General features: G+C 37.9%; 3 protein-coding genes across 3 annotated transcripts; 2 read left to right on the forward strand and 1 right to left on the reverse strand.

The window, feature by feature from the left end:
• Positions 1-258: 258 nt before the first annotated feature.
• LOC101307236 lies at positions 259-1,389 on the forward strand. Its single transcript, XM_004305907.1, has one exon. The coding sequence runs from the start codon at positions 259-261 to the stop codon at positions 1,387-1,389; it is 1,131 nt and encodes a 376-aa protein (XP_004305955.1).
• A 1,046-nt stretch (positions 1,390-2,435) lies between these two features.
• LOC101307523 lies at positions 2,436-2,804 on the forward strand. Its single transcript, XM_004305908.1, has one exon. The coding sequence runs from the start codon at positions 2,436-2,438 to the stop codon at positions 2,802-2,804; it is 369 nt and encodes a 122-aa protein (XP_004305956.1).
• An 818-nt stretch (positions 2,805-3,622) lies between these two features.
• On the reverse strand, positions 3,623-5,942 carry LOC101307820. Its single transcript, XM_004305909.1, has 4 exons — positions 5,847-5,942; positions 5,615-5,746; positions 4,503-5,021; positions 3,623-4,417 (listed from the first exon to the last, which is right to left on the reverse strand). The coding sequence occupies exons 1-4, from the start codon at positions 5,940-5,942 to the stop codon at positions 3,623-3,625; spliced, it is 1,542 nt and encodes a 513-aa protein (XP_004305957.1).
• Positions 5,943-14,804: the final 8,862 nt, after the last annotated feature.

Below are 14,804 nucleotides of genomic sequence, written 5' to 3' on the forward strand. Positions count from 1 at the left end.
TTTGTGATTCTTTTGGTTCAGCAGGTGTAGTAGTTGACATATTACTAGTCTAGTCTGTGTAGTAGCAGCTCTTTAACATTAGTGTTTTTTAGGATTTTTTGGTAGCAGCTCCCTAGCTTGTCTCAGTTGCATTTTTTTTGGTTTGAGATGGTGTACTAGCCGGATTGGCGGTGCAGCGGCACGCTGCCTTTTTTTGAATTTTTTTTTTATGTTTGTGCATAGCTCTGTTTGATAGTGTGTGTGAACATTTTTTGTAGGATGTCTAATTCTAAGTTTGGAAGGTTTTCATATGGGGGAGATTCTTTCATTATGTGCTTGTCATCAAGCATTAAGTATGATGATATGTGTGCGAAGATTTGTTTGAAGTTTCAGAATCTGAAGGTTGGTCAGTATGTCCTGAAATATTCGCTCATTGATCTTCCTAATTGTCGTCTTGACTTTGATGAAGATATTGCCGTAATGATGGAGATTTTTGAAGTGTTGAACTCTCGGTTCATAAATATCCAAATCTTTGATGTTGGATCTAGCTCAGCTATCTCTATAATGCCTTCAACAGTTGTAATATCTGCTACTGTTAAGCCTACTACTGTTAGCATTGAAGCACCCTTTGATGATGGCGATGTTAGCAATGATGATTCTAATTGTGAGGATGACAGTAACATGATCCTAGGGAACTTTGTAAGTGACAAAATGAAGAGGAAGTACATGTCAAGCGAGTGGAATGACTATATTTTCAGGATAGGTCAGTTTTTTACTGGCGGTGCTATTGAGTTTCGGGATAAGTTGTGCAAATATGCTGTTGAGAACGGATTTCAGTTTCGCTGTATGAAAAATGACAAGTCTCGCATTATTGCTGTGTGTGCCAAGAAGAAAAAAGAGAGTTGTCAATGGTATGTGCATGCCTCGTTACGCCAATCCAATAACTTTTTCTACATCACCAAATTGAACAATGAGCACACTTGTGTTTGTGTTGTTCGTCATCAGAAACACAAGAGGCTGGGATCCAATATTGTTTCCACTATCATTAGTGATAAAGTTCGAGCTAATCCATTGGTGAAGACTAGGGATATTATGGATTACTTGAAGCAAGATTATGGCTTTGAAGTTGCTTACCATACAGCGTATAGGGGAAAAGACGCTGCCAATCGAAGTTTACATGGCGATGAAGGCATAGGCTATGGCTATTTACCTTGGTACCTAGAGGCAGTAAAGAGAACAAATCCGGGTTCCCGTTGTGTTCTTGACACTCAAGATGGTCGTTTCTGCCGCTTGTTTATTGCTTATGGGGCTTCCCTCCATGGTTTTCAGTACCGTCCTCCAATTTTGTTTGTTGATGGAACCTTCATCAAGAACAAGTACAAGGTTGTTGTGAGTGGACGTTCATTTTAAATAAATGCATGCTATAGTTCATGGTTGAATAATTAATGTTGCGGAATATTTTAACGTCATTTTAATTTGACGATTTTTATTTCTTTTGGAGAGTTACCGAAAATGAGATTTTCGGTGGATATAAATATGTATTTATGAGAGAGTATGTATATAAATGCTAGCTAGCCATATGTGTCTGTCCACCTTAATGGCGTAGCATATAGCCGCATTATGGTGTGACGTGAGCGTTGGACGTGAGCGTAGTAGCCCTATTCGAGTGTTTAATTCATATAGGGGGTATGGACACATATTTATACACCCGTCTGTCCACCTTGATGGTGTAGTGTAGCACCGCATTAAGGCGTGACGTGAGCGTTGGACGCGAGCGTAGTAGCCCTATATAGACCCATGAATTTATATAGGGAGTATGGACGAGTGTAAATACATACATATATTTTAGAGTCTGAGAGGCTCGATATTTTATGAGATAAAGGTTTTATCGCTTGCGGCATGCATTCGATTTTCTCCTTAGAAATTAATTTGGGGAAACATAAATAATTTATTTATTATTTTATTTTTGTCCACTCACTCTAACGTTATTAAATGTTTTCCCCTGGGCCCTTCGTTTTAAATTGCCCAGTTTGCAGAGTTCGGGTTGGATCCAGTAGGAGGCGAGGCATAGTCACCCGTATTTCCGCCAGTTTTTATCAGTAGGTTACATGTTTAACCTACTCGTGTTTTCTTGCTTCCGCTAATGTCTAGTAGCTCTGAATACTTTTGGATTATTGTATTTTATGTTTAGAATTTCTGAAAGATAATTATGTGATGTTTGGACGTGCTGTATTAAGAGTGTAAATTTGAAATTTTCGAGTTAGGGTTGTCCATCTGCAAGGGAGATTTTAGAAATCTTCTGAGTAAATTTTCCTTGGAGGTGGTCCCCGCACGACTTACTCCGGGTTTCAGGGTGAAATTCGGGGTGGGTCGTGTCACTGCAGACGGGAAGGAATTGGAGAGTTAGGCAGTCCAGTCAAGATGTTTTTGAAGTTTTTACTGAAACCTGCATCGTCATGGTGAATTTAGCTGGGTGTGAATGTTCTTGTCGTCATTGGGAGTTTCGATGCTTTCCTTGTGCGCATGCTGTTCAAGTGATGAATAAAGCCAATCTCCTTGCATATGACTACATTGAAGACTACTGGAAGACTACATTCTACAAGAAAACATATGAGCTTCTTATCTGTCCAGTTCCTGATTTGGATAGGCCTAACATCTTGAGTTTTGGAGATTCCGCATTGCAGCCTCCCAAGACTAGAAGACCACCTGGAAGACCAAGGTCGAGAAGAATCAGATCTTTTGGTGAACAATGCAAGGAGATCACTTGCTCGCGTTGTCACACATTAGGCCACCACAACAGCAGGACATGCACCAATCCTATTTGAGTACTTTTTAGAAGTTTTTTTAGCAGTGCAGCGGCACGCTACCCTTTAGGGTTCATTGATATACTTTCATCATTTAGTATGGTCTCTTTGTGGTGCAGCCGCATACTTCCTTTTTTCGGGTTCATTTTGTTTCAGATTTTGTTTCGTTATAAAAAACAAAAGAATTCAAGGATTTTTTTCTCAGTAAATGCAGTATCAGAATATTTTTGGATTTTGTGGTTTAGCAGGTGAAATAGCAGACATATAACTAGTCTCGTCTGTATAGTAGCAGCTCTTTAACATTAGCATTTTTGTTTTTGGATTTTTTGTGATTTAGCAGGTGTAGAAGCAGACTTATAACTAGTCCAGTTTGTGTAGTAGCAGCTCTTTAACATTTGCAATTTTTTTTTTTTTGATCCTTGTGGTAGCAACTGTGGTATATCAAAAGAAAATGTCAATCTATAAAGAGCCTTTCAATTTCATACAACAAAACAAGGGAATGTTGTAATGATATGCTTCTAGAAAAACCAGAAACCTAAACACTAAATATAGTAGCAGCATTTTAAACAACAAAAACCTAAACACTCCAAATACAGTAGTAGCATTACTAAACAATGTAATCAAGAGCATCACATCTGAAGATCACAAGATATCAAGAGACATCATGCCTATATTCATCCATATGATAAAACAATAGTTGACCGCACAATTGATTAATCCGCAATATCCAAAAAAAAATGACCTACTAAACAGAGAAAAATTGTGATCCTAATGAGTTCATAATCTCAAACTAAACAGCAATACGTAGTAGCAGCCCTCCTATACAAACACATAGACTTTCAATCACGCTTCTTCCTTTGTCTCTTTAAGGGAATCTGGACCTCAAAATCTTCCATCTTCTTCTCTTTCCGGTCGGTTCTTGCTTTGATCCTTCTTACAACTGAACGTGTCCTCGGTCCTTCTCTTTCAGCTGCACCTCCTACATCTGAACAACCTTCTTCCCCTGCACCTTCTACATTTCTAGCTAAACCTTCTTCTTCCCCTACAGTAGCAACATTTTCAGCTAAACCTTCTTCTCCCTCTGCAGTAGCAACCTTTTCCGCTCCTAAACCTTCTACATCATTTCCATCTGAACCTCCTTCAATCTGAGTTGTAACACCAACCTCACTCGTTTCTCCCTTTTGTCCTAGCAACAACAATTTATACTTGTATTCCAACTTTTTTATGTAATCATTTTTCTGCTCCAGTTTTTTCTTCAACTTTTTGTTATTTCTCTTCAATTCTTCTCTTTCATCCCAAAGCATCACATAGGAGTCATTCTTTGATTTGTAGCTATAGATTGCACTCGCCACCATTTCTCCCCTTACTTTGGCCAAACCTTGCCAGTATTCCAACTCCTCATCACTAGTTGCTTTTGGAAATTCCCTAAACTCCTTTTCAACAAACTCTTCATACAACCTGAAGTCCTCCGGATCATACATTTTCTCACTTGCAAACTCTTCATGTCCTCCTCCTTGATCCGCATCCTTATCTTTATTGAAAAACTTCTTCAAAATCTCTTCTGTGTTTGCTGTTGCTTCTTCATATGTTTCACCTTCATCGTCCACAACAGCAGCTTTTTCATTCCCTTCCAGCTGCAAAAAAAAAAAGGACAAATAAATGAGTGAAGTTTAATTCCACTCATATCTACTATAAGTGTAATCTAAGTTTTATACTTACCCAACTATGTAATGTCATGTCGAATGATTCAAGGCCTTCACGAGTATCCTCTTCGGCTTCTGAAGTAGCACCCTCTTCGGCTTGTCCACTAGAACCCTCTACGGCTTGTGCAATAGCACCCTTCTTAGCCACCACAGGAGTACCCTTTTCGGCTTGTGCAGTAGCACCTTCTTCAAGTTGTACACTAGCACCCTCTTTGGTTTGCGCACCATCTCCCTTCTCAGACACCACATGAGCATCCTCTTCAGATTCTGTAGGATCACCTTTCTCAGCCACCATAGAAGCACCCTCTTCGGCTTGTGCAGTAGCACCCTTCTTAGTCACTATAGGAGCAGCTTCTTCTGATTCTGCAGGACCACCCTTCTCAGCCACCACAAAAACACCCTCTTCAACTTGTGCAGTAGCACCCTTCTTCAAGTTCTTCCTCGCTGCTTTCTTCTTTCCCACCTCATCATGCGTAGTAGCACCATTCTTCGGTGGAGGGTTCTCAAAGTCATCGTCACCAACTACATTATCAACCTACAGTGCAGTGTTTTTCTAATAAATATAGGGTTCTCAGAAAAAATAATAGTTTATTTTTAAACAAATAACAACTATGATTTATTTTTTAGCAGTAGCTTTTTATTGTTTTTCAGTGTAGTAGCAGATTAATGCGAAAAGAATTTGGTAGTAGCAGAACCCAATTAAGAAGCTAAAGTAAAATTCAATAAAGTTGCATAAGCAGTCTTACTGTATCTCTCAATGTCTGTTTTACAGCCCCTTGCTCTGCGACATGCTTATTTGCCCTCTTTGTTTTTTTCCCACTTCTTGCTCCACCGTAGTAGCTTGGCTTGATGATGCTTTTTTCTCTTCTGCTCGTTGTCTTTTTTTGCCTTTTGGCTTTGCAGCAGCATGCTTTGGTGGATGATTCATAAAATCATCATCACCTTGTTGTTCGTTATCCTTCGTATTTGTCTAATCCTTTGCATTATCAATCTGCAATACAAGTTTTCCCAATTAATCTAAGAAAAAATGATCACAAGACAGTAGTTGAGCTAAATGAAAATGTAAAATAGTAGTAGCAGCTTAATGTTTGCAAACTAAAATTATAAGGAGTTTCATCCGTTACTTACATCAATTTGATGGACTTGCATTTTTTTAAACACCGTTGTGAAAGCAGGGAGACTCCACTTTACACAGCACGAAGTCATCCCACATCTCCCATCAATTTCACAAAGCATGGTGCTTCTTTCGCAAATCCAGTACTACAAAACAAAAACAAGCATGTAAGAAAGTAGTATTAGCAGTAGCACATAATTCAAAGGCAGTAGCAGCAACACTATTGCTTATCGAGATCAATACTACACATCCACTACTAGTGTGAGCCCTCCCATCCTCTGAAGTAGTCAAGCACGATAGTAAGTAATCCCTAACTCCTTTGGCCCAATTGTACTTCTTCATGGTGTCATAATCTGTCTTTGAATATATGCATTTGACAAAGCTCCAACCAAGAGTCGAACCCGAACTTGCAAACAATAGTGTGGTGAATAAATGCAGTAGCAGGAGCTGTGTGACTCTTATTGGCCATCCATACCTTTTGACTTTCACTTATGCATCCAGGAGATCTAATATCCTTGACTTTGTTATCCTGATTTCATTGCCGAAAAAAGCTTGCACCATTGAATTATCCATAGGCTTTTTTGAATCTTCAAGTGGGGTCGGCACATTAAGCTCGTTTTTTTGGTTTTGCAGCCCAAAAATCTGCGCTACATCAGACACACTGATCTCAGCCACCTTGTTTCCAAACTTGAACTTCTTCAATTTTGGCACATAGCAGTCAATCAATCGCTGAATTTCTCTATCCGACTTCTTTGCAGTGGATTTTGACACCAAACGTCTATCATATATTGATATGAAATCCCAGAATGGTGTCTTCATTAGCTCATTTCTTAGAATCTCCTTATCCTCACCTAAGTCCTTGCAAACCTTGGTGAATACTTCTTCAAATGCCAACATGTTGCATCTGAATTGACGAAATTTCTGCTCACACCTTGGCTTTTTAACCTTGTCTACTTCCTTGGCTTTTTGCTGTTGTTTACCCTTCCTTGGAAACTTTTTTCTACGCGCTAGAGTCTTATATCGCTTCCCTTTCGGATTGGTATTCATATCATTTTGCACCTGTGCACAGTAGCAAGAAAATCATAATTAAACAACTCATGTTACAATAGCAAATATATTTCTTTCTTTTCCCTAGTAGCATGAGCATGATCAAGTTAGCAGGAAACAATTGAAACAGTAGCAGTTTAAATTTTACTTTAGCAGGTGTAGTAGCGTACATATAACTAGTTTAGTATGTGTAGTAGCAACTCTTTAACATTAGTGTTTTTTGTAATTCTTGTGGTTCAGCAAGTGTAGTAGCAGATACATAACTAGTTTAGTCCGTGTAGTAGTTGCTCTTTAACATTAGCATTTTTTTTGGATTTTTTTGTGATTCTTAAGGTTCAGCAGGTGTAGTAGCAGACATATAACTAGTCTAGACAATTCAAGACATATTCTTAATTGCAAAACACCTAATACATAGATAACTCATGATACAGTAGTAGAGATATTACTTTAACAGTAGCATGAGCATGATCAAGTTAACAAGAAACAATTGAAACAGTAGCAGTTTCAATTTTACTTTAGCATGTGTAATAGCATTCATATAAACATATTCTCAGTTGCAAAACACTCAATACATAGAGAACTCATGATACAAATACAGTAGCAGAGATATTGCAAATGAGCATGTGCATAGAGAATTACCTGTATATCGTTTGCCACCTCTGTTTCTTTTTGGCTCATTAGTATCATTGCTGACCCATGTTCCTCCCTTAATCAAATCTATAAACTGCTACTGTCTCCAAAAGCACTGTAAAACATGAATTTCAGATTCTTATAAACTCAGTGCTATTGCTCGATTACGAAATCGTGATTTCAAGTTCAAATAACAGCAAATCTAAATGAAATGCACAAACACAAAGCCAATCGATGAAATCGAGTTCAAATTCATAGAAATCGCGAAGCTAAAAACTTAATCTCAGACATGCAGAAGCCATAGAATGTTGAACAAAGTACCTAAATCGGTGACAGCATCGATCTACTACTGTGGAGAATCAGTGTTTCGAATGGAAATGGTGGAGAATTTTGGGACGAATATTTCTGCTACTGTGATTTAAGGCTTGGGATTTTGAGAGAGAATCGTTGTTTTGAATGGAAATGGTGGATAAGTGTGGGATTTAGGCAGTTGGGTCTATTCGGTGGTGGCAGTGGCAGGTTTGTAGTTATTTTAGAAAATATTGGCTTTTTTGGTATTTTGCGTAAAAATTGCTGACAGGGCGTGGGACTATACATTATGGGCTTGGGCTTATGTCCTTATTTGTTTAAATCTGTTGCAAGGTGGTTTTTTTGTGTTTTGCAACTGTCTATTGTAGTGGGTTGTCATTTTCTATTATATTTTCCCAATTTACCCTTTTAGAAACCCAGCAAAACTGATGTTCAGTTTACACAGGGAATGTGCACCTAGCAAAAAATGGTGATCAAATTCGCACATTGAAACTACTTGTTTACTTGTTGTGAGAGAGATCATTCACCCAAAAAACTAAGATTGTCAAATTAATACCTTCATAAAGAAAGGAGGGAGAGAGAGATTGTTATCAAAAGTTCAAAACTAATCTTAATTGGGTTGGTGCATTATGTTAGGAATCATTCATTCATAATCATTATAGTTATTCATCTAATGTAGTTTCAGTAGCACTTCTACTTAGAGAGATGATTGTTGGTATCGATTAAACTCATTCACCTCCATCGTAATATGAGCTCTTAAATCTCCACTTCCTTTATGCAACCTGCTTTAATCCATTTGATCAATGAAGATACTGAACTGAAGTTTGATATCAAGATTTGGTGTGATGTGGATTAGTGAAGTAGATGGCTTCATCTCTCTCATCAAAACTTTATCTGGATTCTTCAAAGGACTTAAGTGATTCATGGGTTGTCCTCTCTCCTCCCTCTTCCAAATTATTTATGGGTTCTTCAAGGTCTGCGTCTCCTTCGATATTGCTGGGTGCGTAACCAGGCAGTTATTTTTCTTCTTTCTCTTGTCTTGTTTTTTTAGGGGGGTTATTTTGTTTTACTGGGTACATTTAGAAATTTGCTGAGTACATTTAACAACACTCCAAATAAATGATAATGAGACGGAGAGATTGTTTGGAGAAAAGGTAAAAACCTAGAATGGTACCTGAACTATTGTGTAAGGTATTTTTTGGTACCTAGACATTTTAATTACTCAAAATGGTACCACTAGTTTTGCGCCATTACCTAAAATGGTACCTCCGTTAGTTTTTCCGTTAAAGTCACTTACGTGGTATATATTTGAAAAGGTAAATACCACAAATGGTACCTAAACTATTGTGAAAGAAATATTTTAGTACCTACAAAGTACAAACTATATTACTCCAAATAAGAATTATACTTGTTTTGATAACTAATAGCTAGGAATCATAAATTAGTTTATGATCTATATGTATATGAGAGAAAATATACAAATTATAAATTAGGTTATGATCTAAATATAAATGAGAAAAAATATACTAAGTATACTCATAAACTTATTATTATTATTATTATTATTATTATTATTATTATTATTATTATTATTATTCTATACATAGAGAAAATGTCAACAAGTTTGTTCTATTTACAAAGAAAGTTCAATATATAGTAACGTCACAATATATTTATAAGGATAATATTTATAAGCATATATATTGAGCATAAAGTAAATACACTACAAATATTATGTTATAAAGGTTAATATAGTATATATATGAATTATAACAATATTATATATGTTCTATTAAAAAAAAGGATAATGTCCATTTAATACAATTTTTGGCACCTCACTTCCCATTTCAACAAATACTTTTTGAGATTGCCCATTTGAACTTTAAATAAGAGAATTTGTGTCCAATCCAACAATACTTATTTAAACTCTTAACAACCTATATTATTTTAATCACATTTTACCCTCACCCCATTAACATACTTAGAGAAAGAAAATAGATGAGTGAGAAGACTTGGTCGAAACTGTCGCCCGATTTTAGTCACCAGTCGTCGGACTCCAGTCACCGAAATCCGATGGTCAGAATTACTGACCCCTAGTAAACATGTAACGAACCCCCGAAAATAAATTATTGACCCCAATAAACATGCCTGGTCATCGGAATCTGATCACTGGAATCCGGTGGCTGGAATTACTGACCCCAATAAACTTGTTATTGACCCCCAATAAAATTACTGACCCCCAGTAAATATATTATTAACCTCACTAATATATTACGGATCTCATTAACAATGTTATTAATCTAACGAAAAAGCGAAATAGTCAATTTACTGCCATAATAAAGTGTTTATTGACCCTAATAATTATATTAACCTCTAGTAAAAATGAAGATTAACGATAAATTCTAATCAAAACTAGCAGTATAGGTCTTTAGAGAGGGAAGATGCAAAGTCTCACCTGCTTCACTGATCTCTCTCTCTGCCTCACCTACACCAATTCACTACATAAAGATCCCAAACCGCACCACACGAAAACAAAACTAGATCTCACTTATCTAAATAGGTAGAGTGGCGGCTGCTTGCTCATCGGCGGAGGAGAGGTGACCACTTCTCCAATCAGATTCCGACCTCACCTCCACCATTCGCTTATCGCAACATCGAAGAAAGAGCAGCCGCCGCCGTCGATTCAAATGAAGTTGAGACAGTTGCTTGCAAAGATAGCATCGTAGCCGTGGTGGCGGAAGAGCTCGACGGGCTTGATGGCGACGCAACCAGAGACGAAAGAGGTGGAGATCGAAGCGCCGAGGAGGTTGCTCTGGACGTCTCCACCCTATTTCTCTAGCGGAGGTGAGAACAGAGTCGCCGCCGGAGATGGTGGAGGCGAGAATAGTCGTCTGCGACGATGAGAGAGAGAGAGAATGAGAAGTTTAGATCAGAGAGAGAAGGAGGAAATATTAATATAGGGTTTCTATAGGATTAGTTGGAATTAGTGCTGGGCTCGGGTCGGGTCGGTTTGGGTTTTTTAAAAACCCGACCCGAAACCCGAAAATAGCGGGTCAGGTCGGGTCGGGCTTTTCAAAATATGAACCCGATTAAGACCGGCCCGATTCGGGCTTTTTTTCGGGCCAAAAAAATTTCGGGCTTTTTTCGGGCCCAAATAGGATTTGATGAATAAAACATTGATAATGCCACAGTTTTAAACTTTCAATAACGACTAGGCTACTACTAGGCTATTACATTATGGACTTCACAAACATTAACATATTTAACTAGTTCCAAGACTTGCTACTCAATAAGAACTTTGATCAAATTAGTCCCAGTTAGCTTGCTCCATGGTTTGCAAACCACTAGAATCACTGTTAGCTTCTTCTTGAAAGAAAGGCTATTGAATATTAGACTCAATGCCTTAATTCATTCCAACGCCAAAAATCACTTGCCAATTCCGGCCATCTATCTGCCTTCAAAAAATGAGAAACAAAAGCTAGAAAATCAATGTTTACAGTAGCACACAAGCATATGGGAAAGACTACAAAACCAAACTAGCTACAAACAAGCATAATCCATAAAACCAAGTAACTATGCATTCTAGACACTGTCACTTCAGCAACTAAGATACTCAACCTCACCAAGATCAATCATACAGACCAAATACACAACATGTTGTATACAAAACTTCCCAAGTTTCTAACATCATCAAGAACAATCTAATTCAAGCCTAGAGCAAGGACAATCCTAATTGACTACATGTACAACAACATTTATAACTTCAGATAATGTATGACCGAGTGTTAGTAACTAATAAGCCTCAGAAAACAGGGATAAACAATTTTACAAAACACTAGAACAATACCTTATTTTATTTTTTTGCAGCTTTCCTTCTTTAGCTTAGACGCCTTCGATGACTTAGATGCCTTACATGCTATAGCTTTCCCTTTAGAAGCTTGAGACGATTTGGTGGTAATAGGCATTTTTGGGTGATCCTCAGTACCATTAACACCTTCTTCCTTTTCATGTTCTGCACCATGGATACTAACAAGAAATAAGAAATCATGGCTAGCATCTAAGAAACCAAGTTCAAATTGAAACTAAAACTCGAAATGAAACGAAAATTAAGAAAAGAAATAAAAAGCTTACCTTCCTCTACAGATTCATAAAATTCCATATCCTCAATAGTTGGAACATATTGAATGTTGTGGATACTCTCAGACCTAATCCAATTTTGGTAGTAGATTAAGGCCTCCACTGTCTTAGGAGATAAAGAACTCTGAAATGGATCAATCACCCTTCTACCAGTGCTGAATGAAGACTCGGCTGCTACCGTGCTCACTTGGATGGCCAACACATCTTTTGCAAGTGTAGCAAGACCTGGATACTTGTCACCATTCATCTTCCACCATTCTAATATGTTGAATTTCTCAGGGCTTGGAGGCTTCTCAATTGGGTCTAGCAGGTATCTGTCCACTTCATGTACAACAACAGCTTCTTGCGAGTCTTCCAATTCTCTCTCTCATTCTTCTTCCATGTCTTTTATGATTCCAGTAGCCTCTACGGTACTCTTTTTAGATGAGGATTTGTTGGCTTGGCTAACTATGCTTTGACTGCTCTCTCCACTCCTAGATTTTCCTGATTTGGAAGATGATGGAACATTCATTGAGCTGTTGTAAAGATCACAAAGCTCCACCATAAGCTCTTTAACCTTAGCAGACTTCTTCTTAATTTCAACATACCCCATCTTCAGCCATTTCTTGCATATACTTTCGAAGTTTCTGATCTTGTATCTTGGGTTTAACACCAAGGCAATGAACATAAGCTGGTTGCAATCATCTAAGGTAGCAAAATACTTCTCGTACTTGATTTTCATACTCGATGCCATATCAAACAAGGTTATCTCAATCAGCACACCGGTACACATATCAGGTTTACTAAGTAATCCATCAATCTCAGCCTTTATGGCAACTATATCATGAAAAGCTTTCCATGAAGTTGGGTGATTGGAGGCACTAATCCTCATTGTCACATGAAAGAAAATTCTTAGAAACTTCACAAAGCAGCTTTTTCCCAATCATGTCTAACCGGTGGTCCTGCCCTCTTCCTCCTTTGTTTCTTCCTTGCATTAGTTTAATCATTAGTCACACTTACTTCCCCCAGGTCTTGAATCAGCTCATCTTCAAAATCAATGTCTTCATCCTCTTCAAAGTATTTTTCGTACTTATTTTCCTCATCTTCTGCCATTCTATCAAAGGCCTTCCTCAACTCTAATGCAGTGGATAGCATTATATAAGTCGAGTTCCACCTTGTTGGTACATCAAGAATGCAAACCTTCTTGGACTCAACCTTCTCTTTCTCAATACACAATTTGAAAACATCAAGTCTTTGTGCACTGCTTCGGACATACCGCACTGCATTCCTAATAGAAGCCACAGAATCTCCCATCATTTCAAGCCCTGATTTAACAATGAGGTTCAGAATGTGCGCAAGGCACCGAACATGCAAGTACTTGCCTCCTAAAACAGGTTCCTTCTCCCACCCTAACATCTTTTCCCTGATATAGTCAATTGCTACCTTGTTTGCACTCGCATTATCCACTGAACCCACTTAAGTAAACAGTCTTCCAACAACTTCCCAATCGCTAGTGCCTTGATGGTTAGGAATCACCTTAAAACTCAGAATTCTTTTCTGCATTTTCCAACCCGAATCTACAAAGTGAGAAGTCACAACCATGTAGTTTATATTTTGCACTGATGTCCATGTATCGGTGGTTAAACATAGGCAATGACCCTTCATCTCTCTCTTCAGCTTTGCTTTTTCTTCTTTATACATCGAAAGAAACTGCTTCACAATCACCCTCCTAGAAGGAACTTTCCAATGAGGCATTGCGTATCTGCAAAAATATTTAAAACCTTCCTTTTCGATGCGACTGAAAGGAAGCTCATCCATGACTATCATCTTCACCGCTGCTTCCCTACAACCTTGTTGAGTCCACTTCTCCATCACCAACTCTTTTGTACCCCTGGTATCTTGCTGCTCACCTTCTATATCTACCCTCCCTGGATAGTGTTTGCACACAATTTCTATATGTCTCTTGAGAGTGCTAGTACCATTCGAGTGACTATCACAAGCAAAATCAGACTCACAGTGAATACACTGAGCTCTCTCTATTTCATCAACTACAACCCTCTTACCATCCTTCATCCCATAGAATGTCTTCTTTATCTTTCTAAAGTGCAACCAGACATATGATCTTCCAGCTGGGTTTTCATCTATTTCTATTTCGACATCATCATCATCCCCTTCAATAGCTTCAGCACATTCTCTCACACGACGACGCTTCCTTTTTCGAGGAATCCTTTGAACCCCTGAGTTTGAATTAGAGCCAGAATTGTGGGAGGAACGGGAGCCAGAACTCTTGGATGAACCGGAGCCTAGACTTAGTGAAATCTGAGGTGAATCCATGAATCCCTGAAAATAAAAAACAAACAAACTTGCTTCAGTTTGTAACTTGCTAAGGCTCTGCAGAGATCTTTAAGCACACAAAACTAAATAATTTCCAAATCATAACAACATTCATTCTAATCAGAACCTAATCCTACACAGCTTTCCTCTTGCCATTTCATGACACCAAACGGATAAATAAATCTAGCATGAACCCTGCCAGCTACATCATGGCCTTGAATACAAATTGACAACCAAAAACACTGAATGCATGAAAATATCAAAGCCAGTAGGATGACATATGCAAGGAATGGACTATTACATTTACCAAAGCAGTACTTTCCGAGCAGAAGGGATATATTTTGCAACAGATACTAATACTCTCCCAATTCCTAAGCATGAAGATCACTAATACTATTTGTTAGCTTTCGGTGCTCATACTCTAGACACAACGATTCTTTGCCATCTTCATAAAAATATCCAACGATATATAAAGCTCGATCTAACTGAAAACTTCTAATTAATTGACAAAAACTGGAAAGCAACTAACCGAGTTTGTAATCCAATTTTATTAGAAAATGTCTACAAAATAAGCCATGGATATGCATAAACATAACTACTACAACAATAGAGACTACTGAATGCATGTAAAGTATCTTAACTTCCAAGTTTCATTATTTAAACATTGTTGGAACGTTTCTACAAACATAACCACTAAAACAATAGTAGTCAGACTCATGAAACAATAGTCTATGGTTGTAGCCCTCTAAAAACAATAGTCTATATCGT

Source organism: Fragaria vesca, linkage group LG6 (genome assembly GCF_000184155.1).
Source record: "Fragaria vesca subsp. vesca linkage group LG6, FraVesHawaii_1.0, whole genome shotgun sequence".
NCBI classification, from domain to species: domain Eukaryota; kingdom Viridiplantae; phylum Streptophyta; class Magnoliopsida; order Rosales; family Rosaceae; genus Fragaria; species Fragaria vesca.

Coding starts and splice junctions, on each gene's coding strand:
- LOC101307236 (XM_004305907.1), top strand. CDS start 259: ATGTCTAATTCTAAGTTTGGAAGGTTTTCATATGGGGGAGATTCTTTC.
- LOC101307523 (XM_004305908.1), top strand. CDS start 2,436: ATGGTGAATTTAGCTGGGTGTGAATGTTCTTGTCGTCATTGGGAGTTT.
- LOC101307820 (XM_004305909.1), bottom strand. CDS start 5,942: ATGAAGAAGTACAATTGGGCCAAAGGAGTTAGGGATTACTTACTATCG. Junction 5,022..5,614: donor TGCAAGTCCATCAAATTGAT/GTAAGTAACGGA, acceptor ACTGCACTGTAG/GTTGATAATGTAGTTGGTGA. Junction 4,418..4,502: donor ACATGACATTACATAGTTGG/GTAAGTATAAAA, acceptor TTTTTTTTGCAG/CTGGAAGGGAATGAAAAAGC.